The sequence below is a fragment of the Tachysurus vachellii genome, chromosome 12 (genome assembly GCF_030014155.1).
Source record: "Tachysurus vachellii isolate PV-2020 chromosome 12, HZAU_Pvac_v1, whole genome shotgun sequence".
Classification (NCBI taxonomy): Eukaryota; Metazoa; Chordata; class Actinopteri; order Siluriformes; family Bagridae; genus Tachysurus; species Tachysurus vachellii.
In genome coordinates, this window is record NC_083471.1 from 20,187,113 (window position 1) to 20,212,883 (window position 25,771).

The following is a 25,771-nucleotide window of genomic DNA, read 5'->3' on the forward strand; positions in this document are numbered from 1 at the left end:
AGTATTAAGAAAAACATTGAATTTGTGTTTCTTAAGATTTTTAAGCAGGTTTGTCTCTTTAGCTTGTTGAAAGCACACAGTGACCATCTCTGAACCTCCTGGTTGAGGCAACCAAGTTTTAAACTGGTTAAGAAAATATCTTGAGCTTATGCTGTCAATTCGTACAAAAGTCCCTGAATCTCCAGACACAAAACATCCCTAAAGCTTCAATGATTCATAACTAGACTTTACTCAGAGTGAAAGTTATGTCATTTATCAGGTCTAGCTGTTCTGATGGGGAACAGAAACTAGTAAGAACCTTTGATCCACTCTTCTTTGTGTTCAGGTACACAACCCTGTCGTATCGAGCCCCAGAGATGATTAACTTGTACCAAGGGAAAGCCATCACAACCAAGGCTGATATCTGGGTAGGTACATGTACACAAATCCCCCCCACCCCGCCTCCTGTACTTTAGTTTATGTGGCTTGCTTAAACTCTCTGTTATGCTGAGGATCTGGTTTGGGTAGGCAGGCAACACAAACCCAGTAGTCAAACCGGTTTTCTTCAGAAATTATGGTCGCAATGGGGAGGGATTTGATTGAAAGGAATGCTTTATTTTATGTTCACCTCCAGTCATGGGGAAAAAAATAGATTTAGTCAAAATGCATGGGAGGAGACTTCCTTTAAAGTTTACCAATGCGAGGATCAACAATTTGCCTTAGTGCTTTATTCCTTTGCATGTTTATGTTTATAAAGTACTGTTCTGTTAGCACCTGTAGTGCTGGTTACCACAGCTAATGTTTTGTTTATTCTCAAATACCTTGTGTGAAATCTCTGTAATTAGCAATTCAAACAGATTTTTTTCAATTGACGCCAGATTCCCCATGCATGAGAACTCATGTGACAGATCTAAGAACATTTCATATTTAATCATTTTATGCTTAGAAAAGGCTAGTCTGACAAAAAAAAGGGAAAAATATACAAGAATAAATCGTTTAGAAAGAAGGATACTTTTTGCCTTTTCGCTGCCTCAGCTTTATGGTAGTCATGTCAAAGCAGGCACAGATAAGTACAGGAAATGTGTTAGTGTTTCCTGACCCTTGTTGTCTTCTATTAAATATAGTACAGGTTCATCCACAATGTTGACGGCAGCTTGTTTGTTTCCTTACATGGCAATCAGTGTGCAGTTTGATGGTAAGGTGCCTTGTTTGTTTTGGTGCAGTTATGAATGAGTTTACATTTCACTTTCTCTACCTCTCCTAGGCACTTGGATGCTTGTTGTACAAGCTGTGTTTCTTCACACTTCCATTTGGGGAGAGTCAGGTCGCCATATGTGACGGAATCTTCAGTGTTCCAGATAGCTCAAAGTTTTCTTCCAAACTGCACTGTTTAATCAGTAAGTTCCATGCACTGTCCATCAAATCATATCTGTTCAGGCAAATTTCTGATCTGAAACACATTCATTTCACATCTGGCAAATTGACAGATCTGCATTAAAACACATGCTCCCGTGATTGGGATCAGCCTTCAGTTAGATATTTACTTTTGTTGTACTGCCCTCTCCTGGTACTTATCAAACATTGTACTGTACCTATTATTTTCCCTGTGGCAAATATGCGTTCACAAATCCTTCCATTCAAATTTTCTTTAAACAAAGTAGGTTTTATAGTAATAATATATAAAACTGTAAAATGTAATATTTTTCAAAATATGTGATCACAAAAAGAACGCAAAAGTAAAAGCAAACAAAGTGAGTACAGTTCCCAACTTTTTCTAAACTGTGGTATTTTATTTCTGACAACTGTAGGATACATGTTGGAGCCTGATCCAGAGAAAAGACCAGACATTTATCAAGTCTCCTATTTTGCCTTCAGACTAGCTGGAAGGGAGTGTCCAGTGCCAAATCTATTTGTGGGTTCTGTCATTACATTATATTCACAATTGTATTATTGCAGTGTCAATTAAGCTTTATGCAATGACTTGGTGAATATTTGGGTTCTGTTGTGCAGAATTCCCCCATTCCCACCTCACTGCCAGAGCCACTAACAGCCAGTGACATTGCTGCTAAGAAGAGCCAGACAAAAGCCAGGTATTTAAAATGTACATTATAATTCTGTTTTGAAAGTAGTTTTAATGGATTCAGTGAATTTTGTAAATTAAAAAAAAAATACGATATTCTCAGAATAACAGATTCTGTTGGCCCTACTGAAACCTCCATTGCACCAAGGCAAAGGCCAAAAGCAGCCAACAGCAACGTGCTGCCACTTCCCAACACTGTAACTCCTGTGAAAATGAGCGCCCCACCCGGAACAGTCAGCAACGGCCAGAAATGTATGTCTTTATTCCCCATTTCTTTTGTCCAGTACATATTCAATCCATATTGTTCCATTGTGTAGTAGAGTTCCATATTTTTTCCTCACAGCAGATGAATTAAGGACAGTGTTTAGCATCAGACTCATAATTTGCGTGTGGTTGTTTGTGCCTGCGTCAGCTCAAGGAAACGGGCAGCAAGCAGCTGTGCAGATGCAGAGCAGCAATCAGCACAACCGAGTGTTACAGCAGCTACAGCCTGGGGACCTCAGACTCCAACAACTCCATCATCAACAACAACACCAACAACAACACCACAACCTGCACCACCAGCAACAAGTCAGTCCACAGCAGATGCAATACATACAGGTAATTGTGAGGGGTTTTTGATTGCATGACAGTGGACAGGGCACCCAAGACAAGCAGATTACGTGCTTGGACTATAGGATTTTAGTAGTCGCTAGAAGATATAATGGGGGCAATCTGAAGACTGAGAAGAACTGCTCTTAGTTGTTGAAAACTGAACAGTGTAGCATATAATTAATTATATAATAACTATAACTGTGCAGCACATAACTGTTATACAACTCTGTTTGTAGCATGTTGAAAATAAAGAAGCAGTCTTGACTGATTAAATTGCACTGCATAGAGAGGACACCACAGTTCACAGCTATAATGTTAACCATAGATTGCTCCTGGTTTATAAAAGGGTCCTAAACTGGCTTACCACACTTTTAAATTAAAGAAGTTGTTAGCAATCACTTTTTAGCTTTGTAAACAATCCTTGCTTGTTGGGTAAGTTAAGACATGCTAATACATTTATGGTTGTTTTTGTCCACTGATCTTTCTTGCCTACAAATGCAGTGTAACTGATTTAAATCACTCTGAAGCTCTGAGTAATGCGATTAAGTCTAACAACCTTAAAAACCTTTGTACAAGTTTGCATTTTGGGTTCATTAGCAGCAGACATGCTCCTGATCTTGCACTTATTTTAGTAAAGTAAAGTTTAGTACACTTATTTTATGTAAAGTGACATGAAGTATAAAAATAAGCTAGTGTTCCATATTGATTACCAGAATTTGTGCAAAACACACTCTTGTACTACAGAAACCACATTTGTGTACTGGCAGTTATTCAAAATATATGTTATGATCTGTGATTTTTCACACATATGCGCATGGCCACATTTTGCTTTTCATGCTAATTATCAACTAGTTCTTATTAGTCACAAATATAGCAATGTGTCAGTGGCCAGTATGGCTTTCAGAATTTAAGCTATATATATATATAAAAAGTCAGTTTAAAAAAAGTTCTTTATTTTAGTTGACAAAAGCAGTGGACATGATCTGTATACATGATTTTGACTTAAGAAATATTTTTTTTTTTTATTAGGAAATTAAAAATAACACCAGACTAGAAGGATGGTGCCACATTGTTTGGCAGTTTTTTGTTTGGCAGAAGCATGCCATAATTCTTTCTCTGTATTTTCAATTACATGCTTCTACAATTATTTTTCTATATACACTATATGGCAAAAAGTAGGTGAGCACCTGAACATCACCTATTTGTGGTTCTTCACCAAACGGTTGCCACAACAGTACTTGCCATGTCTGTATTCTGTAGCACTGCAGTTTTCCTTCACTGGACCTAAAGGGGCCCAGACATGTTTTAGCACAACATTGTGCACAAATTATTCTCTCAGTGCAATATTATACTGCTCATATTTTTGTAATGTGATTCTTATAATCATATATTTAAATTATATTATTCGTATTAGCTCACATATGGATGGATATTTACAACAGATAGTGTATCTTCTTGCTTTATTTTTTTTTCCATTAGTTGTTTTAACTTGTTAATGTACGTAACAGAAACAAATTGATTATTTCCCCTCTAAATTAAAAGTACCTTAATTCAGTTATACACGGTCACTGAATGAGAGAGTATGTATAACAACTACTTACTGTATTTTATACAGTATTTTGTATCTGTTCAAATATGTTTGAGGTTACAAGCATTAAAATAGTTATTTGCATGAATTTTCAGTCCTGTAATGTAATACTGCCACAGATTGACTAATGAACCAACACTTTTCACCTTTTGTAGTTTATATGAAATGAACCGGTTAGTCATAGAGAATCGCGAGCGGTGGTTTGGTTATTTTGTAAACCGCATTGAACCTCGATTAGTACATTCTGTCTTGAATTAGTGGAAACAGACCTTAGATGGACTGTTAGGTGAAGACATTTCAGATAGGTTTTCATTTTATTTGCTTGCTTCATGAAATGCCCCCCATGTTAATTGATTTAGTGTGAGATTATTGACTCTGGCAGAGTTCTAATTTTAGTTGTTTCAGTCACACACAGACAGATGGCAGTGTGGGCCATGTGTTTGAATGAAGACCAGACAGACTGTATTGGGGAACACAGCAGGTGGTCAGCTGGTTAATTGTGTATTACTCTCTTAATGGGCTAGATGGCCTAACACAGCTGTTTTACGAATGCTCAAAAGCAGTTTTCTCTTCTCGTCCGTTTGTGACCAGGACATGTGTTCGGTATTAGCTAAACGGGGCTTAACCCTGGTTGGTTCTGCTTTATTTATAGAAACAGGACCAGCATGCTTTTCTCATTCCCGCATTAGTGTCAGTAATTAAGGTCCATGGTTTTGTGTAATAGAAGTCTTTGTGACTGCTGTAAGTTAAACAAATGTTCATTTCAAATTTAAGTCATTGAAATTCAGTACAAGACCTTTGTGTGGTTCATTCACAGCTGTATAGGAGTTTCCTGAAAGAGGAATAATTCAAATTTCTTTTTCTTTGTCTTTGTGCCTCCTTTGGTCATCTTCCTTAGCAGTATCAGGCCATGCAGCACAGCCTCCAGATGCAGCAGCAGCAGCATTTGCTTCACCAACAGATGCTAATGCAGCAGTCCATGTATCAACCACAACAGCAGCATTATGCAGCTCTGGTAAGTAGTCACACATTTACAAAGCAGCCAGAGACATTCATTCACTCTTTAAGAGGAAAAGGCCACTTTTTATAGCATAAATGAATCTTATATTCAACTGTTTTAAATCTAAATGTGCTTATGGATGCACTGGAGTTCACTAGCTCTCTCTAGAGCACCGTCATGAGCCATGCACTGGGTTGAAACACCAACATGTGAATGCATGCAGATATTATTCACTTAAGAAAAGTCCAGTTGGATGGCACCGCTCTGCCTCAAATACTAATTTGGCCGTCTGTACGCCATGCAAAAGCTCTTTGTGCCAAATGCTAGCTGAGTCCAAGTCGATGCCAGTCGGTCGCATCCATCAGTAATTCCTCCAGAAACGTATTTACGCTAAACACGAAGGCGACGCAACCAGGCTTCCTCTAAATACATAATGTTAAGGCGGCACAATTTTTAGCTCATTTTCCACCGAATGGTTACCATCTGTTTAATTTCAGCTGCAATCTGCTCCATGCAAAGCCATCAGGGGATTGAATGGGGGTGAAATCGACCGATTCTCTGTGTTAAATCGTAACATATGAAGCAATTACACTGTAGGGAAATCTATGCGGTTATCCATCACACTCTCGCTGTCTTCATGTCCTGAACGGTCACTTTGGGTCGAAAAGGACCGGGTCTACTTTTCCTTTTTGACACCAAGCATTATTGGGAGCTGTTTGTGTTAAGATTTTAGAGTATTTAAAAAGTAATGGGAAAAAAAACTGATTTGAAAAAAGCATACTGGAAGAAAATGGAACTGTTTACCACTTTAATGTGTATCTCTCACTGTCCTCGTCAGTGTGTTTGTGTGCATCTGTGTGTCCTCAGTAGGTCACACTGAATCCCACATCCCCATCTCTGTCATTATAGTCCATTATGCTCATATTATGGCCCTCTTTTTCCTCGGTAACAGATCCATCAGTATCAGCAGGCATTTGCTGGCCAGCAGCAGCAGTGTGCGCCAACACAGCAAGTCCCCTACTTTTCCCCGCTAGAGTTTAATGCATCGCTGAGCTCCTACAACCCTGCTGGACCTTCACCTGTGGATGCACCCTTCAGCAACACCAGGTAGAAACTCCACCTGCTTCCATCACTGCGCTTTATCTGTAACAAGGTTTAAGAAACAACGCACAATGTTTCTCTTGTTGGTTGCAGAATGGCCCTGCCTAGTTCAGAGTTGGTGAGTCCGTCTCTCCAAACTGTCAGTAATCCTCCTGACATGTCTCGCTGGAACCCGTTTGGAGAGGACAACTTCTCGAAACTCACTGAAGAGGAGCTATTGGATAGAGAGTTTGACCTTCTCAGAGCAAGCAAGTGTTACAGAATAATCCTCATCTTATGCTGGATTATGCTAAGCACTATGTCACTACTTTACCATTGGAGTACACTGCAATATCACTCGCAAATATGCAGTCATAATCTTAACATGAATAAAAATGAGTGGCAATTTCAGTATAATTTCAGTTCTTTAACACGCCACTTGTATGTATAAGCATATACAAGTTTGTATAGACAGAGGATATGTGAAAGGCTATATTGAAAGTACACTGTTTATTTTCCCTACTTTTTATTTCTCTTCACCATTGTTAGGTCTGCCTTGGTTTAGTGCACATATTGTTCTTCCTTGTGTTCCTTATTTGTCATCTGTTACTCTTTGTTCTTTGAATCATTTTGTTCAGTGTTGCCCTGTGCCATAAATAATGGTTTCTGTTTCTCTCCAGCAGATAAACAAGTGGAGAAAGCGGCAAGCTTGCAGGCTGGTGGCACAACCCTGCTGCCAGAGGACCCATTCGGCTCTGTGCCCTTTGTGGCCAACGCAGGCAAGTTTTAGCGGCTATGCCCCAAACTAAAGACTCTGACCCTCTTATTGTCTCGTTCTGCTTATACGCTGTCCATCTCCTCAACTTACCACTGCACCTTTCTGCTCCTACTCTCCGGATTTACACTTCTGGACCCTGGAGTGAGGCAAGATCAGAAGTCCCTAAAGTACAGAGATGGGTTGATGAGTAAGATAAACAAGCCAGGCCCTGATAGGCCTGATATGTAGAAAAATGTTAAATAGCAATAGTTATAGCCTTCGCAGACTGCAAAAATGTGTATGATATATACATCTCTTTTATACTCTGTACTACATGAGGCATAAACAGCACCAAGGTTTGTAGTACCAATATTTCTACTTTCTTTTGGTGTGTTCTACTGAAAACAGGACCATGCTCTTATTGTTTTAAAATGAGGCCAAATGGGCAATGTACTGCCTCTGTGCTTTTTAGCTTGCCTTTCCCTTTATGACATTTGTTGGGGAGGCTTCTGCACTTTACTGTTATAGGACAAAAACTTAATTATCTTAAAAAACTAAAAACTAATCACTAAACAATTTAGCTGTGTACCAAAAGTGTCAAAATCTTATTAACAGGAGCAGAATATCGTGGGCCTATAATTTGTGCCACTTCAGTGTAAGTAGGATTTAGGTTTAAAATGTTCCGATTTTTATTATTAAGAGGTTCAAAGGAGCGTGTGTTGGGAAACCGTGAATTTTTCAGCCACAAGTAACTTTATATGATGAAGTGCGACAAGATTCGTTACAATTCACTAATATAAAGTGCTGCTAATAAAAATGTTGGATTCATTCATTTTGGCATTTTCACACTAAATTGCATCAGTTTGGCATGAAAGAATAGTCCTCTTAATTCTTGAGCAAACTGTTTTTCACTTATATTAAAAGCTACATATTTTGTGTCTCAATTAGTAACATTTTTTTCCATGTTGATAATTGTGGCAAAAGCCAGGATTTCTCAGGTACACACTCATGGATCTCACTTAAAGAAACATTTCCAGGGATCTTCATAGCCACTGTGTTTACTTGTCCTTAACATGCCAATTTTGCATGGAGTTAATCACAAGTTTCTCTCCAGTGTTAAAATTGGCTTTGATTCCCTCATTGAGCCTTATTCCTTTTTTTTTTTCTTTTTTTTAACTGTGAAGATACTTTGCGTTGCCAATTTATGGAACGCTGGCAGATTCATTAAGTTAGGATGAGTTTAGAAACATAATCGGAGGACTGTTGGATCTGTGGAGGATCTAAATGTGCAAAGTCTTAATTTTCTTTTTTTTTCTTCCATCTCTGAATGTGATGCATTGCTATGTAGCCTATGTTTGTGTGCATTCACTTTTTCTTGTTCACTTGTTACTTCGTGCCATAGAACCAGGTTGTGTCTGAGAATGCATGGACTTTTGTGTTACAACAAAAAAAATCATACACATGCTATATTTCATCGGTGCTTATTCATTCAACAAAGGAACAATATCTCACTAGCTCAGTGTGACCAAATACTGAGGTGTTGTTTTATTAGTTACTACATAGGGAATACCTAATAACCTGCTGGTGTTTACGTACAAACATTCACTTACCAACTACTTCAGTAGGAATAGCTGCACATTCATGCAGTTGTCCAGTTAGCTAATCATGTGGTAGCAGCACAAGACCATATTGGGTTCCACTCATGTAAACCAAGTACAGGAATATATGGCTACACAGGACACACTTGTTGGATTTCTTTCTTTTCCCCCTCTGTCCCATGGTTCTTCTCTGCAGAATTGCAGTGATTATTTGTAATAATGTAGCCTTCCTGTTGGATTGAAACAGTCTGGTCATTCGTCTGACCTCTATCATCAACTAGCCATTTCTTGCCACAGAACTGCTACTCACTGGAGGTTTTTTTATTTTTATTTTTTATTTTTTTGCTTATTCTAGTGACTAAAAGAAGGTAAGCAGTTTGTGAAATATTCAAAATAGATCATCCAGCACCAACAATCATGCCATGGTCACGGTAATATTTTCACCATGCTGATATTTGATGTGAACGTTAACCTAAGCGCATGACCTGTATCTGCATCACGATTAGCATTGTGCTGCTGCTTCATGATCGGCTAATTAGATAATTGCGTGAATGGGCACATGTACAGATGTTCCTAATAAAGTGGATGTTTGTATTGTTTGACATAAAAAAATGTATTAATTAATATGTTTACGACGCAAGTAAGGATGGTTTTCTGAGCAGAGATTAAGGTCACGCTTGGATTAAATTGTTTCAGGGATTCTTTATTTGAAAACCCATGCTAGATATAAGCTGGGTGCAGAAAAGGGTACACACATCACCTCTTTGCTTTGGGTTTTGTTTAACCAAAGGTAAGTTGTCAAATTTAGACAGTCAATGTTCTAGGTTTTTTCTTATCATTTTGGTTTTTGTTTGTTTTATAATTATTCATTCATCTCATTGTTTACTTCGGTTCTGACCATCAGAACATGACAGGTACATTTTTATTTTATTTTTTTTGCCTGTCTACTATCTGATGATGTATTAGATAAAGACAGCCATTCTCAGAGACATCTTGGTTCAGTGGGACACATTTTGAAATTTAGGCAAAGTGGGATTAAAAAAAAATCATTTGTTCTGAGCCATATTTTACACTAGAAACATGCATGCACATAAGAACAAAAATGGTACGTTGCCATGGTTAGCTCAAAAAAGGCAAAGGGAGTTTTAGATTGTAAAAGGGCTGTTTTGTAGACTTCCTCCATCATTAGGTGTTAACGCTGATCAATATTCTCATGTTGTCTCTGAAAATAAGGGTGTAGGTTAGTCTATGGGGTTAGTTTATTGTAGCCACTCAGCTTCCAGTGTTCCAGATTTTTGTTGGTGCAGAGTGGTTATAATTCTTAAAATGTTGTAGCACACCAACAATCACGATGGTGGAATTAATGTAACACTCATTCTGCCATCTAAGGTTCATGTGCTGTGGAGCTTTTGGGAGTCCGAGATGCTTCCTAGGCCAAATATTTATAAACCTATAGCAGACATATAGGTCAGTAGGCTTTTCATACATTTATATATAAGCATAGTTCAATAAGGTCTTTAGAGTGTTCTGTTCTCATAAGACAGAAATGTAAATGCTCATGTATCATAATGTATTGCGATGTATTTCTTTACAAACTGCTAATGATGAATAAAAATCTATCCAAAATCAATACACACTTTTGTTGATTTTTGTTATAAAGGTTCCAGTGTCTTCTGGTCTGAAATCTATACCATATAATCAAGATGTTTGTCATAGGATGAGCATGGCTGTCTTTATTTCTCACAAGATATAATTAAGCTGAGCACTCGTGCCACAGCAAAGTCGAATTTTCAGATCCGATTTGCCTGTAATTTAAATCAAGTTTATTTTAATGTGCTCGTCCTAATATGTTTGTCTCTCCTTAGTTATTTCTATAGTAGAGATGTTTAAACAGGTTTAGATTGACACCTAAGCACTGATATGGTGATGTTTTCTCTGAGATGTTTGTTTAGCATTTACGGAAGGATTCTCTTGGGTCAACAATTTTAACAGTAATTTCACTCCAGGAATTAGCCTTAACAGTTTTTGGCCGATTAACTTCCAAGAGGGAGAAAAAGCAGAGACTGGTGAGTGAGCAAATATTTGTGGGCATTATAGCAATGTTAAATATAAGTAAACTGTGTTTCCACCATTTATATATTTTATATGTTCAATTGTGGAAAATAAAACATTGTGGTAGAAGAGGAATAAAACATCCTTGGGACATGTTGGAATTGAAAAATCACTTTGTGTGGACACAGATCAAATCCAACAGCATACCATCCTTCAGTCACTAATTACTTTCCAATGAATACATGCCCCATCATGTTTTATGACTTAAAAAGTCTCAGCCCAGGAAATCGAATTAGTTTCAAAACATTGTTCAATAACGAAGGTTCTGAATGACCTTAATTCTGCTGCTTCCACTTTATAAAATGTTTAACTTTGCGGTTGATTTTGAGCAGGTTGGGTTGAAAATAAGATCATGCGTTAATAAGATGAAAGTGTATACACTTTGTTGCTGGCACTATATTTATATATTTATTTATTAGCCAGTCTAAATATACTCTTGTCTACAATCTATAAATATATAGAGGCACTTGAGTCACGTCATGATGTTATTTTATTTTTTTTCATATAACATGAGCACAGACAACACAGCGGCTAGTTGAGCATCTGCTGACCTCGGATAAACAGGCCTGCGTAATACACAGGTAGTCGTCGTAGTGTAATCCTGCAAAAGAACATCACGCAATACATATTCAGCTTTAGATTTCAGATGATTAAACTTGCACTGCCCTTGAAGTACCTGTGTTCTGAAATTTCAGTGTAATAAAAAGTTGTAATCTCAGCAATACAGGTTAAGCAGATGCTGAATTCAACATCTGTAATGCTTTCACACCAACTGTTCTTTAAGATAAAATAAATTCCCTATTATCCCTCCCTATTACTTTTTCACTTTATATCCCCTCTAGCTTTTTAGCTCACTCCCCTTTCTAAACTTACTCACAGATAACACTATGTTTGGCTAACCCTTTGTCTAGTCCTGCCAGTTTGGAGAGTTTAGTCAGTAACAGATTTGCAGATCTGCCTGCACAGCATGAGGTATGGCTCTGACCAGCTATACTGAGGAGCTGAAATGAGAAAGAAGTGGTACAAAATGGCTCGGTTGTTTTGTGTGTGTGCGTGAGCACTGAATATGAGGATTTACAACACTCCAATTTGTGACACATGCATTTACTGTGCATTTTAATAGGAACACCTCTACATTTATGCAGCACCACAATGCATAAAATCATGCAAATACAGGTGAAGACCTTCAGTTAGTGTTCTCAAACATCAGAATGTTAGAAAGGAGAAAAAGTATATCTGTGATTAATGCCGCAGACATTATTTCAATACACAACAAATATTTCAGACACAACAATAGAGTTTACACAGTATGGAGTGAAAAAATGCAGTTTGTTAAAACAACTCCAGTGCCGTTAACAGCCGTTCTTGTTAGTTAGGGCCTGCATGGATCTGGTTTGTTTGTCCAGCACAGCCTGCAATGATCTACTTGATAAGATTGAGATTTAGACAGTTATCAAAAGTCAACATAAAGCCTTTGTCATGTTCCTCAAAACAGCTCTGTGTCCTGCTGAAAGAGTTAGGGAATGCCATTAAGGATATACTGCTTCCAGGTAGAAATGGAATTGTCTGCAACAATGTTTAGGTGTGTAATGTTTAGGTGTGTGTCAATGTAACATCCACATGAATGCCAGGACCCATGGACTTCCAGCAGAACATTGCCAAGAGCATCAGATCCTTAGGCTTGCCTCAACTTTAAGAACTGACTGTTCACTTGGTCCCATCCTCATTCCACCCGTTGACGGTCACTTCACCGGTTCACTTCAGTGGTTTTAATGTTGCTGATTGATGTAGTACAATGCAATATGAATCAAGAGAATAGGAAACCATTTTGACATTCAATTTAAAAGCATCAACTTTGTGGATTCTTCACTTGTTTGTTTTGTTTATGTAATATTTGCTTTGGTTCGGGGGGGGCACGGTGGCTTAGTGGTTAGCACGTTCTCCTCACACCTCCAGGGTCGGGGTTCGATTCCCGCCTCCACCTTGTGTGTGTGGAGTTTGCATGTTCTCCCCGTGCCTCGGGGGGTTTCCTCTGTGTACTCCGGTTTCCCCCCAGTACAAAGACATGCATGGTAGGTTGATTTGGCATCTCTGGAAAAATTGTCCATAGTGTGTGAATGAGCGTGTGTGTGTGCCCTGCGATGGGTTGGCACTCCATCCAGGGTGTATCCTGCCTTGATGCCCAATGACGCCTGAGAGAGGCACAGGCTCCCTGTGACCCGAGAATAGTTCGGATAAGCGGTAGAAAATGAATGAATGAATGAATGCTTTGGTTCAAATGAAGCAGAACATCCTGCTTATTGGTTAATATGTAATTGTTACTCATTATATTTTGTCTCGTTACTACACATTTTGCTGGTCCTTGTGTATAAAATAGATTAGATTATTTCAAAAATGATGTATACTACCGCTATGTAATATAGAGCAAGCTTTGAACAGGTTCTCATTTTTAAGACATACATTTTTTTTTTGTTACCTCTAGATCTATTTTCATATTAACACATGGCCCATCTCCCACATTGCAACACTTATGTTTCTAAAGGTTTTTTTTCCCCAATATCATGCCAGGCAGTTCATACCTTTGCTTCATGTTTTCTTATTTGGATCTAAATCTCGATTTCTCTCCAAATTCCGGTGTAACTGTGCTATATATAATATTTAATAGAATTAAATATAATTTGCATATGACTCTTCCTGTTGTCTTGTCTCTATCAGGATCTGATCTTCAAACAGATCAACAAAACACAGAGTCTGATACTGCCACTGATGTACTATCTGCTCATGAAGAAGACATCCAACCACCAGTTACTAGGGAACAAACGCCTGTGAAAAAATCCAGCTCTTCTAGTCCACTTCCTCATAAAACAGGAGAAGAGTCAGAGAGTGACTTTGAGTCAGATCCTCCCTCACCTAAAAGCAGTGAAGAAGAGGAGGGGGAGGAAGAAGAAGGCCTCAACAGTGAGCATGAAGACACTGAGCCTGAGAATCTGGGTGAGAGGCCACTGCTTATGGACTCTGAGGAAGAAATTGAGGAAGAGGAGGACAAACACAGCTCTGACTCTGAATGTGACCAGAGTAAAGCAAAAGTTACTACTAGGAGACTACTAGGAGACAAAGTTTCTGCTAAGGAACGTGCAAGAGGTGAACCTGGAACCAATCTGATCACCCCTCCGGACTCACCCAGTGTTGCCATGACCAGTGTGAGTACAGTAGATGTATTTGGTGCAATGCCCTTTATTGGCGGTAGTCAGCCCCGAACACCACCGGAGAACATAGATGTCTTTGCGAAGGCTCCTTTCAGACAGGCAAGTCAGGAAAATACCACAGAAGAGTTAGATGTGTTCACCAAAGCTCCCTTTAACAGGAATCTTTCCAAGTCAAGCAGGAGCAGTGACGTTCCGACTGGACAGTCACCCCCAATCTCTCCAGCCAGTGTAGATGTTTTTGGCTTCTTGCCCTTCCAACCCAGCCACACCATACCCACCTCCAGAAGCCAGGAAGACATTTTTGGCCCAGTGCCTTTCGAAGAGGCCCAAAGCCCACAGCAGCAGAAACTAAAGCAACGAAGCCTTCAGAAACTCTCTTCACGCCAGAGGCGCACCAAACAGGAGGCCAGCAGTGGTAACGGAAAGCGCCACCACAGTACCCCAACAAGTGGCCGAAAGAGCAACAAGCCCAGCTTCCGTACCCCAGAGCGTGCACGGCGGCACAAGAAAGTGGGAAGAAGGGATTCGCAAAGTAGCAGTGAGTTCCTTAGTGCCTCCAAAGAGAACATCAGCATCAGCATGGGGGACGTGAAAGAAAAAGGGGCATCTTTGCCTTCTGAAGATGCTGTGTTGGATCCATTTGGCGCCAAGCCTTTCCATCCACAAGACAGTGTTCGGCATGTACAGCACCCAGGCATGGGGGACAACAAAAGTGATGTCAGCTCAGCCAATAGCAGATCTCGGACTGGCTCTCTGCAGGCAACATTTGATGGGAACAAGATGGATGACTTTGGGGCTGTGCCCTTCACTGAAATGGTGACCCATAGCAAGCCTCAGCAGCCCCCACAAATGGATTTTGACCCCTTTGGAGCTGCACCATTTCCTTCAAAGCAGTGAATGTCTTGTCTTCCGGCACACGCAGAGTGCACTTGCACAAATGCTGCTACATTATGCAAAGTCAAAAAGACTCTTTTTGAAATGTACCTAACAGATGGCAGCTGTGTGGCGCGATCTCAGGCCGTGGTCCAACAGATCACAGGCCTTTGTTTTGGTTGAAATTCAGATTTACAGCTTTTTAAACTATTAACACCTAACTTGACATTTGAGTAACGTTTTCCTGAACTTGACTTGAATCTGTGTATGGTTTGATTATTTTTTTTTTAAGGATTTTTTGCATTACCTGATTGCTGAGAAGCTGTTTATGCTGCAGAACAATGTTCTCCAAGAAAACATTAGCATAAAGGTGACTGTATCCTTTATTTTTAGAGCCCAGGTTTTGCAATGAATGAATCTACGTGCGTGCTCAATCACAGACCACCAAATTATCAACGGTCCTTGTGTAGATTGTTGCTTTCTGCATGATCTACCTGATGGGTCAGTTTCACACCATATTGCCTTACATGGGTTTGCTCCACCCTGCTTTATTGTACCTCAAATACACAAATGGTTGTTTTGGTGCCTTTTGTGTCAACAGAATCATTTCTGTGTAGGCCTTCTTCATCCTTAGTCTTTATGTACCATTCTCTATGCATAGTGCACCATTTTAAGTGCATTTAAATGGTTTTCTCCTAAAATCTTAGACTAAAAAGCGAGACCCAACAAAACGATTGACGTTTTAGCTTCATCGTATTGAAGAACCTTGGACTGTTATGGGTTTCATTGTGGAGTTTCACACAAGAGACATTAAGCCTAATGTCCTACTGAACATGTTAATAACCAGAATGTCAGTCCTGCACACACACATACTTTTGAAATCAACCTACAATCATAGACAGGCCTTGTCAAAAAAGGGAAAGGACATGATGTTTGTACTTTTTGAATGTATTTTGTTCAGTTTTCTTTTGTACAGAATCTTGACTTCAACTAACAAAGCATATAAACATACTTAATTTAACTGGAAATGAACAGAAAAGGGTGTTTTGCAGTAAAAAAAAAAAAAAAACAGGACAGACTTTTATAGCACTTGGGAAACCATCACTGACTACAGCCACATTGTTAGCTTATCAATTGATCAACTAGCATTGCAATATTTACTTTATTTTTCTTATTTGTCTGATTTGTCTTGCTACACTGCTCTCTAACAATGCAATAAAATACTGAATTCTTATTCTCTTATTAGTTTAACTTTGTTCATGTTTAAATCATTTTTTTGAGAGGCCATTTTTCAAGCTTTTCACTGAAAATAAACATTTATAAAAAAAAAAAGGTAGTAAAAGACAGTGTACAGTTTACAATTTAACATCATGTAAAAGGAAATCTCTCAAAGGCAAATGCTTCTCGTGATATAAAAAGAAAACCTGTGTTACTAATCTATCACAGCAGTCTCAACAATACACTGAAAATAAATTATGCACGATTACACATTTTGCACAATGATTAATGCATACCAAAAAAGTACATTATAATACAAACAGTTTTTAAAAGTACAACAAATTCTGAGGAAGGTAGTACATTTAAAAAGCTGATAGTTTTTGCAGTAAAAAGGCAAACAGCTTATTAATACAAAATATTTTTTTTTAATTGAGGTCCCAGTGTCTATTATAGCTTGTCAAGAAAAAAAAAAATAAAGAAATTTTGTACCACATCATTTAAGAGCTACAATGAACCTCATGTAACACATTTCGCATCGCATCAGACGAGTCTGCACTGCCTCACAGTCCGTTTTTATCTTCTTCAAATATTAAGTAAATGCTCCTGGTTCAATTTCACCAAATGTAAATCGCAGCATACTAACAGCTGTTTATTTTATTTGTAAAAAAAACATCTAGTTCTAGACTCCACTGTTGCAGCATTAAATCTTTGGTATGATATAAAATACCACTGGGTAGTTTGCTGACAACCGAATTTCCTGCATATTCTCCCGTTCCGCTCACTGTCAGTGGAACAGACTCATCGTTTCCTAACTATAATAAAAGTACTGATGAAAATCGTAATCCTATCACCTATCGTCATTCATAATGACCCACATATAAGACTTTACTGATGAATACAGCCATCAAACATGGTCGTGTTTTTTGTAGAAGTACTTCCTATCTCATCATCTACAGTAGTGCATGGTCCTGCGGTGCACTTTAAAACTAAAGTGCGTCGGACGTAATCGCTAGGCACTTCTACTATACTTACAGATAAAATTGAACATGTATGCAAGCTAACACATGAGATTCACTATAGACCCTCATAGTGATGAAAATGGCCTGTAGTCATGATTAGCTTGAACAATGGAGTGATAATTAAGCTCACCTGGAATAACATCACTTTGCAAAAAGCTGTGCGTTAAACACAGCTCTAGTGAGATTTCTATTCCAGTTGTGCTGCTTTCTCAGAGCTGGTCGTTCTGCTCTAAGCATGCTGGAGGTAGACAGGGCAGGGGTGCATGTGTCTGTAGTTAGTGATAAATAGTGCAGACTGATGCCACCAGTAAAACATTAGCACCACTAATACATGCCAGATCTGGTGGCTGGAGCCGACGTAGTTCATCTGACCTGTAGGGAATAAAACACCAATGTTGGTCAAATATCACTGCTCTAGGTTCAATTCAATTCAACTCAAACCTATTTGTATAGCACTATTTACAATTGACATCGTCTCAAAGCAGCTTTACAGATCATAAACATAGAACAAAATGTTATTATAGAGAAAAATATAAAGATTAATGTAATCGATATATTTAAATGCGTTTGTATTTATCCCCAATGAACAAGTCTGAGGTGACTCAGGTGACTGTGGGGAGGAAAAACTCCCTTAGATGGTAAACGAAGGAACCTTGAGAGGAACCAGACTCAAAGGGGAACCTCATCCTCATGTGAGTGACACTGGAAATTGTGATTATGAATATACAGTCTGATGAATGTTGTATTGATGAGGAGGAGGTTGTCCTCAAAGACCACATGCAGTTGACATCTCCTCTTTAGTACAGAGTCTAACTGGAGCTGGAACATCTAGATGCCTCAATGTTAGTCTCATGTCCTCTGTAAGCTCACTATTAAACATAACCCTGAACATAAATCACATTTTGACTGTGAAAGATAAGTTAATCGCACAAAAGATAAGCATTAATGCCAGGAGATAGAAGGAGTACTATCATGTCATGAGGAAAAGCCTGGAAACACAGATCATTCATACACTGTGGCTAGTTGACCATCATTCTAACATAATAAACACACCTGGAATTCCTAGTGTGAATATTATAGAATGTTCATGTAACAGGTCTCAGTGCTTTCTTAGAGGAGGACACAGAAGTTTGCACTTTTTTCATTTTATCTAAACTCCAAGAAGAAATGACTGTTAATAGCTGACAACAAACAGCTAAAAACTACATTATGTTCAATAACAAGTGAAAACATTGTAAACTTCAGGACATAAGTGCAGTTAAAGGAATAAAACACTCTGAGACGTGTTAAGAAAGTAATGAGATTCCGGATGGTAAACTTTCCTTGCGGGCCACATTGTTGATAACGGTCCTGTGTGTGCTTGTGTATTTGTCCAATAAACGTAACATTTAAAAAAAAAAGTTTTAAAAAAGCTGTGCGTCCAAAAATTGTAACTTTACAAACGTTTTACAAACTACTCACTTATCAAAAAAAAAAAAATTAACAAAAATTATATTATACATAGACACACACACACACTGTCTCTCACCTGGAAAGTAGCGCTCAGGAACTTTAGAGACATAAAAGATGAAGGCAACTACAGCAAGCAGATACATTATAAGCACTCTGGGAATAAAGTCCTGGAAAAAACAACAACAAGGAATTAAAGAATTTATGAATTATATATTATTAATGAGATCATAATTAAATTATTTGCTAGCTACTTTGAAAAACTAGAACCAAGTTATATACTTCATTACAACAATTCCTTGTATGTACATTTTACTATGTCAATAAAGCAAATTCCAAATCAGAAAGTATTGGCACCCAGGCCGCTGCTTACATGTACCTGCACTATTTCTGAGCCGAAACCTCCACTAAGCCAGATCCAGTGGATGGTAGGGATGAAGCCGTAGGCCACTACGGAGCAGAAGATGATGGAACGCAGCTTCTGCCACTTCTTCGTCAAGTAAAGGGGGTGTATCTGAGCAAAAAACTCTCCTAGTGTCATTGCCAGAACCATAACCAAATACACCTGCCGCCAGTACTGAAAAACATGAGCGCAGAGAATGGGGGAAATAAATAAATAAATAAATAAATGAGACACAGTCCACGCACAGGTTCTATTGCTGGAAATGATGAACAGTATAAACACTGTGGTAAAGAATTAAGTGTCTAACAGCATTTCAAAAACAAGTTCAAGTGCCTTGTTACTGGTTAACGCAAAATGTATTAAAGAACAGAACAGTGTTCAAACTGCTGACTGTTCTGGACAATGTGTCCCACCCACACCATGGCAAATGAGCATCTTAGGAGGTTAATGCTAAATTACTTACTTTAAAAGTTCAACTAATTGAACGAGAATGTGTCCATAAATCAAGGCCTGAATAAACTTCCTTTTGGACATACAGTACAGCACTGCAGCCTAAATAAACTTCCTTTATTGCAGGAGAAAGAAAATGATTGTGAGTAAATGTTGAGAGTTGAGAGAGAGATAAGAGAGATGAGAGAGTGAGCGAGAGAGAGAGATGAGAGAGAGAGAGAGAGAGAACAGTCTCTCTTTCTCTTGGGGGACTTGGCTGATTGAGTAGTCACCCAAAAAGCAGAGCTAAACACTTGGCAGGGGTAGAGTGGAGATGGCTCACCCACGTGTGTGAATGTCATATGGTGGGGAACAGGAGTGACAGAGCGGGTCCTCGAACATGGCCATCTGCTTTGGGCTGGAGCAGATTTCCGCCGCATTCTGGGGCACAATAAGCCAGCACTTCCAATATGTGGGGGGAGGGAGTGTGCTGTGTGTGTGTGTGTGCGCGTGCAGAGCGGCGTGGCCAATCGCGCGGCCCACCGCAAAGAGCAAGTGGGAGTTGGGGGGTGGGAGGACGAGAGTGAGCAGCCTGCTCGGGATGTTCAAGATCCAAGTTTCTCTAAAATCTAGCTCGTCGCTTGCTCGAGACAAAGGATACTCTGTTCACAGCCAAATCTGTTTAGTCAAGAAGTACTTTATAGGAGAAAGTCGCAAAAAAAGAATTTAAGGCAACTAACATAGCAGATATTACACACACCATGTATACAACAACTACATCAAAAGTGCTGCTCTGCAGTAAAGTTAGATACAGTTAGCTGTTTGAGAAAGACTATCAAAATATTCACAAAACATAAAAACTGTGTGCATCATCCACATGAACCCGTGTTTTCCTACACAAACGTGTGAACTTTTGCTCTGTATCTGTTGCACAGGTACCGTATGCCCACAACAAAAGCAGGCTGACCATCTGCTACCACACCGCTTTGGGATGATGCTTCTCAGGCCAACTAATTAATCTACCCCAGTCTGAATCTCACCCCGCATACACACACATACACACACACACTGCAGGCACAGTGTAAACACTCATCTTTTCATGTCACTCACATGGGACAGTTTATTTCTGTGTGAATTGGATTCCAGCTAAATGCTAATGACTGAAAGCAACTTTGCAGTAGTTTCCAGGCCAGTTACACAATGAAGATAAATTCATCTGATTACATTTAATTCAAGATTCAGTAAAGAGTTAAGTGACTTGCTCACGAGTCAAAAGGATCTGAACTGACTTACTGAATCGGTATTTTAAATATTTGTGTATATTAATACCATACTTTCATTTTGTGAGTGTTTGTTATTTCTCTTTGCGCTCCTCTCTCAATCGTTCAAAGTTCTAAAAGTGATATACGATTTCTTCCGAGGTGTTTCGGCTGTGAATGATACTAAGAAAGCACTGGAATTCAGACTGCAGTTCACAAAGTCAACGTGAAACAGCATCAAACCTTTTACCCCGCAATCAGCCTGAAGGCTCTATTCAGCTTCCTGTTACTTTGTTATTCTTCCCTGGAACACAGGTCTATGTCGCATTGAACATGTTCCTATTGTTGGTTAATTAGAAAACGAATCAAAAAAAGAAAAGAAAAAGGTCCATGCCACGATGCCCTAAAACATCTACGAACCAGATGTACATTATGATACGTACGTTATTGCAGTAGAAAGCGTAGAAGACACCTGGAACGTAGCAGCCCAACGTTCCGATAGAAACCCCTGCGTAATCCAGTGCCATCCAGCGCCGGCTGTTTTTTTCCGAACGATGACAGCAGAACAGGTGAAATCCCACTGAGCACAGCATGCACACCTAAACAAACCAGAGCCCATGTTTTCAGACATGCGGGCCAATTAAAAATAAAGATATACAACAGGCCAATTTCATGTTTTCAAACAAGCGCCCACCCAATTGTGATATTCGGTTCAATATGGATCGCCCACAGTTCTGTATTTTCTGAGGTCATTCAATTATGCGATTATCTTAAGCCTACCTAGCATACGCACACTGATGCATTTTTTTTTTTCTCTCCCTCTGATTATTCTGGCATGATGTTCAAAGTGTATGTTCTGGGAATTAGCAGAGTCTCTAAGCTACATCCTTATGCCTGAGAGTTTAACTGCCAAACTAGGAGGGATCTCAACAACTGAAAATAGAAGTATGGCATACTAACAAATACAAGCATTAGATTAGCTGACTTCAAAAGGTGATAAATTGAAAACAAAATGTTGTGCTACTTGGCCATGACATACCTAACATTAGAAACCTCAATTAGAAATTTTGAAATCCCTGTATTAAGTATGCGTGCAATACTAATACAAAATTCATTATTACAAAAAAAAATACTCTTTGCTGTTTTAGAAATTCCTTAAAATGTTTTCCAAGCATGTGTAAAAAACAAAAGAAAAAAAAAAACACACCTGATAGCAGAAGAGGCTTATAGAGTAGATGACGTAATCCTCTCTGGAGGCTCCGACCATAGGCAGCACAGCTACCATATCATACACTCCCAGGGAGAAGAACAGGAAAAACCCAAGCAGGTGACTCCAGATGTTCACAGTCTCATTGGAAAGGATGAAAAGACTAGAAAAACAACAGGATTTACAGTACAGCTGGAGGAAACCACAAAAGTGCAGGTTTTATTTAGGCCGGCTCGTGCCGTTTACATGTCAGCAGCACTCGTTAGCCAGCCTCTTTTTGTTTATATGTACTACTCCAATGCAGAATTTTGTTAGCAGGATTTGAAAGCTTTAAACACTGATAGATCAGATTCAATACGTTTACCAAACTAAGTGGCAGACCTAGTTTATACCATGAGTGTTCGTTATTATTTGTAGTCTTGCATTATATTTTGCCATCCTCTTTGTTTTTGATTGGGGGTCAATGCAGAGCTCAAACTCCAAGATTTTCGGACACTGAATAAAAAGCCACTAATTTCAACCGATAAGCATAGAGTTTATGCGTGATTAGTTTTGTCTGCAACATCAGAATGAGCTGAAAATTGTATAGATTATGTTACCTATAATATACAGATATATACAGATACATAATACAGAAATTAACGTTTCAACTGCATAGAAGAACATTTCAATTATTGTACCAGTGCTCATGGACTGATGTGCTTTGTTGCACGCTGATAGAACTTGGAAGTCAAAAATCCTCCCATATGCCTCCAATAGCTCAATTTAAAGCAGTATATGAGGTCGATGGAGGAGTCACTCATGAGGCACAACTTGCTGTAGGTACTGAGGTAAAGCTCGGACAAGTGGGCATCCTGTAGTTGAGTAAACTGGACTCGATATTTCACAACTTATACCTGGCTCTTGTCAGGAAGGTACTGGAAGAAAAACTGTGTATGGTTTCAGTGCCATGGAATCTGCACTGACATTGCTGTGCTAGCTCAGTGGCAAGATACCTACCTTGATGGTCACAGCTCTAAAAAGGAATGACACAAGGGGAATGGCCTTTGAGACATAAGAATGTTTTTCTGCTGATAGTGTCCATGTTGTCTCTTTAAAGAGGTCTCAAGGCCTCAGTAGAATTAATAAGTACATGTTCTGCCACTTTCACTTGCTTTTGTATCTGTTTAAGCTTCTCTGTTGCTTTTGTGCTGCTAGAATCACACAATCCATCTGAGTTTTTCCAGCTGGTGAAAGATCTTAAGGAGATGATTTAAGTGCATGCATCTTTGACCAACGAGTTGAAATTGTGGTGAAAACATGGGTAGTGCTTCCACCCAGCCTTATGCAAAGCACTGTGCATATGGTGTCATACCTACTGTAGCACAAGTCTGTGATAACTGCAGGCACCTTAAGTGAACATACTCTCTTCAGACTCACACCAAAATAGTCAGCCATATGTTGTGCACTGACAGTTTTCAATAAAATAAGAGGACAGTCAATATGCCTCTGTGGTCCAACATGAGGTCAACATGTCCTTCATGATCACATGGTATGCATGTTTGGCTTTACAGCCAGCATATATTTTGCTAATTGGTCCCTTCATCATCTATTTCACACTAGGGATTTGATATTGTATATCAAGTTGTTGCTAATACAATAAATCCGATGTCTTCTACTACTGAGAACTATTGGAGGTTCCTCACTATTGGATCATCGTAGTTTCTGATGCTTCTTGAGAGACATTTATAAAATATAATACACATGTACATCTTGACAAACTGTACAGCAGGTGGACAAGAATTAATAATAATGCTTAAACTCTCTAACAAGCATTACTTGATGTTTAAACTTTAAAAGCTGTATAAATAAATCATTTAGTTACTCAGTCATTTACTTCACTAAGACTATCCATCATTAGATACCAAGAGACAAAAACAGACATAGTCTAATGTAAAATGTATAGTCTGAAATGTCCAGTCTGAATCTCAACACACATACGCAGCATCTTATTTTTGTAATATCCTTGTAATATCTCTAATATCACCACTTGGGATCTGGCTCTCTAAAGCATGAGGATGGGGATTGTCTGTTCCTCTGTTCACCTTATCTGTACTTGATCATGCTCTTTACGGTGTGGTTTGTAGATGCTTTGTCATATTTCAGGTAGTCTGTAAAAGGTGGACTGTCCTTTGACATACGGCGTCATGACCTCAGCCGCTCACTCACATCCTTCTTAAAACCTCTGCGAAGGCTTTGACGGTGTGTGAAAGCTAACTTAAACACACAGCACAATAAGAAGCTGTTCCTAATCAAGTTAGAGTAAACATTAAAATCACTTTTTTTAAAACCCCCAGATAGGATCGATCCTCTTGATATAACACCACTAACTAAAGTATTGACACTTTCCCTACTCACAGCTCCAGGATCCCAGGTTGCATCATGAGCTCAGGTTACCGTCTATCCGTGTTCTCCTTGTGTACATCTTTTCTTACAGTTTACACCCATATCCTAAAAACCTGCTGGGAGGTAAACAGTCTACAATCCATTTCCCTGTAGATTGAATGATCTAACACCACCCTGGATGAAGCTGTTACTGCACATGTATGAATGAACACATGAATGTGGCTCAGTGTTAAGTATAATCTGATCTGCTTACCTTTTAATACACAACCTAGAGGTGAGATAAGCTCTGTAGCCGTCAGTGATGTATGGGTTTTCCCTCAGAAATCCTGGTACTTGCTCATAAGTGTACAGTCTGATTCCTCTGGGCACAAGGACAGGCCAGTACTGATAACTACCCAGCTCTATGTACTGGGCATTCTTCAGCACTTTCGCTGAAGGCATCTTGTATAAAACACGGTGACTCTACATCGACCTGGAACACAAATTTAAGTTTAGATTAGTCATGAATCATCAATATGATGTTTATGCCACGTAGACACATAGCTAAAGTAGAGCTAGCTAGCTAGCATAAGTACATAAGATTGTTTATGTTTTGTCTAACAAGTTAATAGTTATAAATAACATTAAAGTGCATGTTCACGCTAGATATTCCGAACTGACTTGAATACTAGGTATTAATAAAGTCCTCGATTTCTTATTTTTCGGGCTAACACTAGTTTTCAATGAGTGGCTCAGAATGCTAAGAATAATGCTAAGTAACTTAGGTGAGCTAACGCTAGTGTGGTTGTTGTCTTAGAATGTTTAAATGCGTCTAAAATAAACACAAAAACACGATTTTTTTGTTATGGTCTGAGGTAAACACCCAGTAAACCAGGGTTAATCTAATACTATAAACAGTAACCCGCTGTACTAGCTGGCTAACTAGCGATGAGTTAGTCGAGAGCTTTTACAGCTAGCATTTTAGGACAGCTAATTTGTCAGGGATTTTGTTGACAGACACAACAACGTGTATGCTCGTTTTTATGATTAGTCTACTTACCACTGAATTAGCTAAATATGTGCACCAAGCAGTCCATTTGTATATTTCAACACGTAGATCATTAATACCGACTTATCCCTTTACCCTGTCTGATAGCTAATCACAACATACACCTCTTTACTGGCTAAAGCTAATGTGCTAACTGATCTGTGGGAGCACAGCAGACTACACCACAGACATAGATGCAGGGCTCTTAAGTTTTGAAGACAGGCAAGAGTGACATATTTTAAATATGTCTAGACCCCAAAAAATAAAGAAAGGAAAGAAAATTTATGACATATAACATTCCAAAATTTTATATTTTAATTAAACAAAACATATTAAATTATACAATGTAGTGCTGGTGGTTAGTAGCCTTATTTTTCTGAGATTTAATTTATGATAATTTAGTTTTATAAAATGTCATAAAACCGGGGCCCCCTGGCACCATCTCAGGGCCTCCCGTTTGAGAACCTGAAGAACCAATGGGTCATCGCAAAAAGATGCACAAAAGACT

The 25,771-nt window shown here is 38.9% G+C and overlaps 2 protein-coding genes across 5 annotated transcripts in view; one reads left to right on the plus strand and one right to left on the minus strand.

Moving 5' to 3' along the window:
* Positions 1 to 16,118, plus strand: part of bmp2k (BMP2 inducible kinase) — a 41,049-nt gene extending 24,931 nt beyond the window's left edge. The window contains exons 6-16 of one of the 4 annotated variants that reach the window (XM_060882924.1): positions 326 to 407; positions 1,244 to 1,376; positions 1,788 to 1,891; positions 1,990 to 2,069; positions 2,163 to 2,311; positions 2,472 to 2,659; positions 5,143 to 5,256; positions 6,194 to 6,348; positions 6,436 to 6,590; positions 7,002 to 7,100; positions 13,504 to 16,118. In XM_060882924.1, coding sequence (XP_060738907.1) covers positions 326 to 407; positions 1,244 to 1,376; positions 1,788 to 1,891; positions 1,990 to 2,069; positions 2,163 to 2,311; positions 2,472 to 2,659; positions 5,143 to 5,256; positions 6,194 to 6,348; positions 6,436 to 6,590; positions 7,002 to 7,100; positions 13,504 to 14,891 — 2,647 coding nt within the window. In that variant the 3' untranslated portion in view covers positions 14,892 to 16,118. Of the gene's footprint in view, positions 1 to 325; positions 408 to 1,243; positions 1,377 to 1,787; positions 1,892 to 1,989; positions 2,070 to 2,162; positions 2,312 to 2,471; positions 2,660 to 5,139; positions 5,257 to 6,193; positions 6,349 to 6,435; positions 6,591 to 7,001; positions 7,101 to 13,503 lie in introns of all 4 variants that reach the window. The other 3 variants (XM_060882922.1, XM_060882925.1, XM_060882923.1) reach the window with 3 other exon arrangements.
* Positions 15,800 to 25,414, minus strand: paqr3a (progestin and adipoQ receptor family member IIIa). Its single transcript, XM_060882928.1, has 7 exons — positions 25,276 to 25,414; positions 24,490 to 24,708; positions 21,852 to 22,014; positions 21,088 to 21,243; positions 18,933 to 19,130; positions 18,633 to 18,723; positions 15,800 to 17,476 (listed from the first exon to the last, which is right to left on the minus strand). The coding sequence occupies exons 2-7, from the start codon at positions 24,675 to 24,677 to the stop codon at positions 17,334 to 17,336; spliced, it is 939 nt and encodes a 312-aa protein (XP_060738911.1). The 5' UTR covers positions 24,678 to 24,708; positions 25,276 to 25,414; the 3' UTR covers positions 15,800 to 17,333.
* Between the last annotated feature and the right edge of the window lie 357 nt (positions 25,415 to 25,771).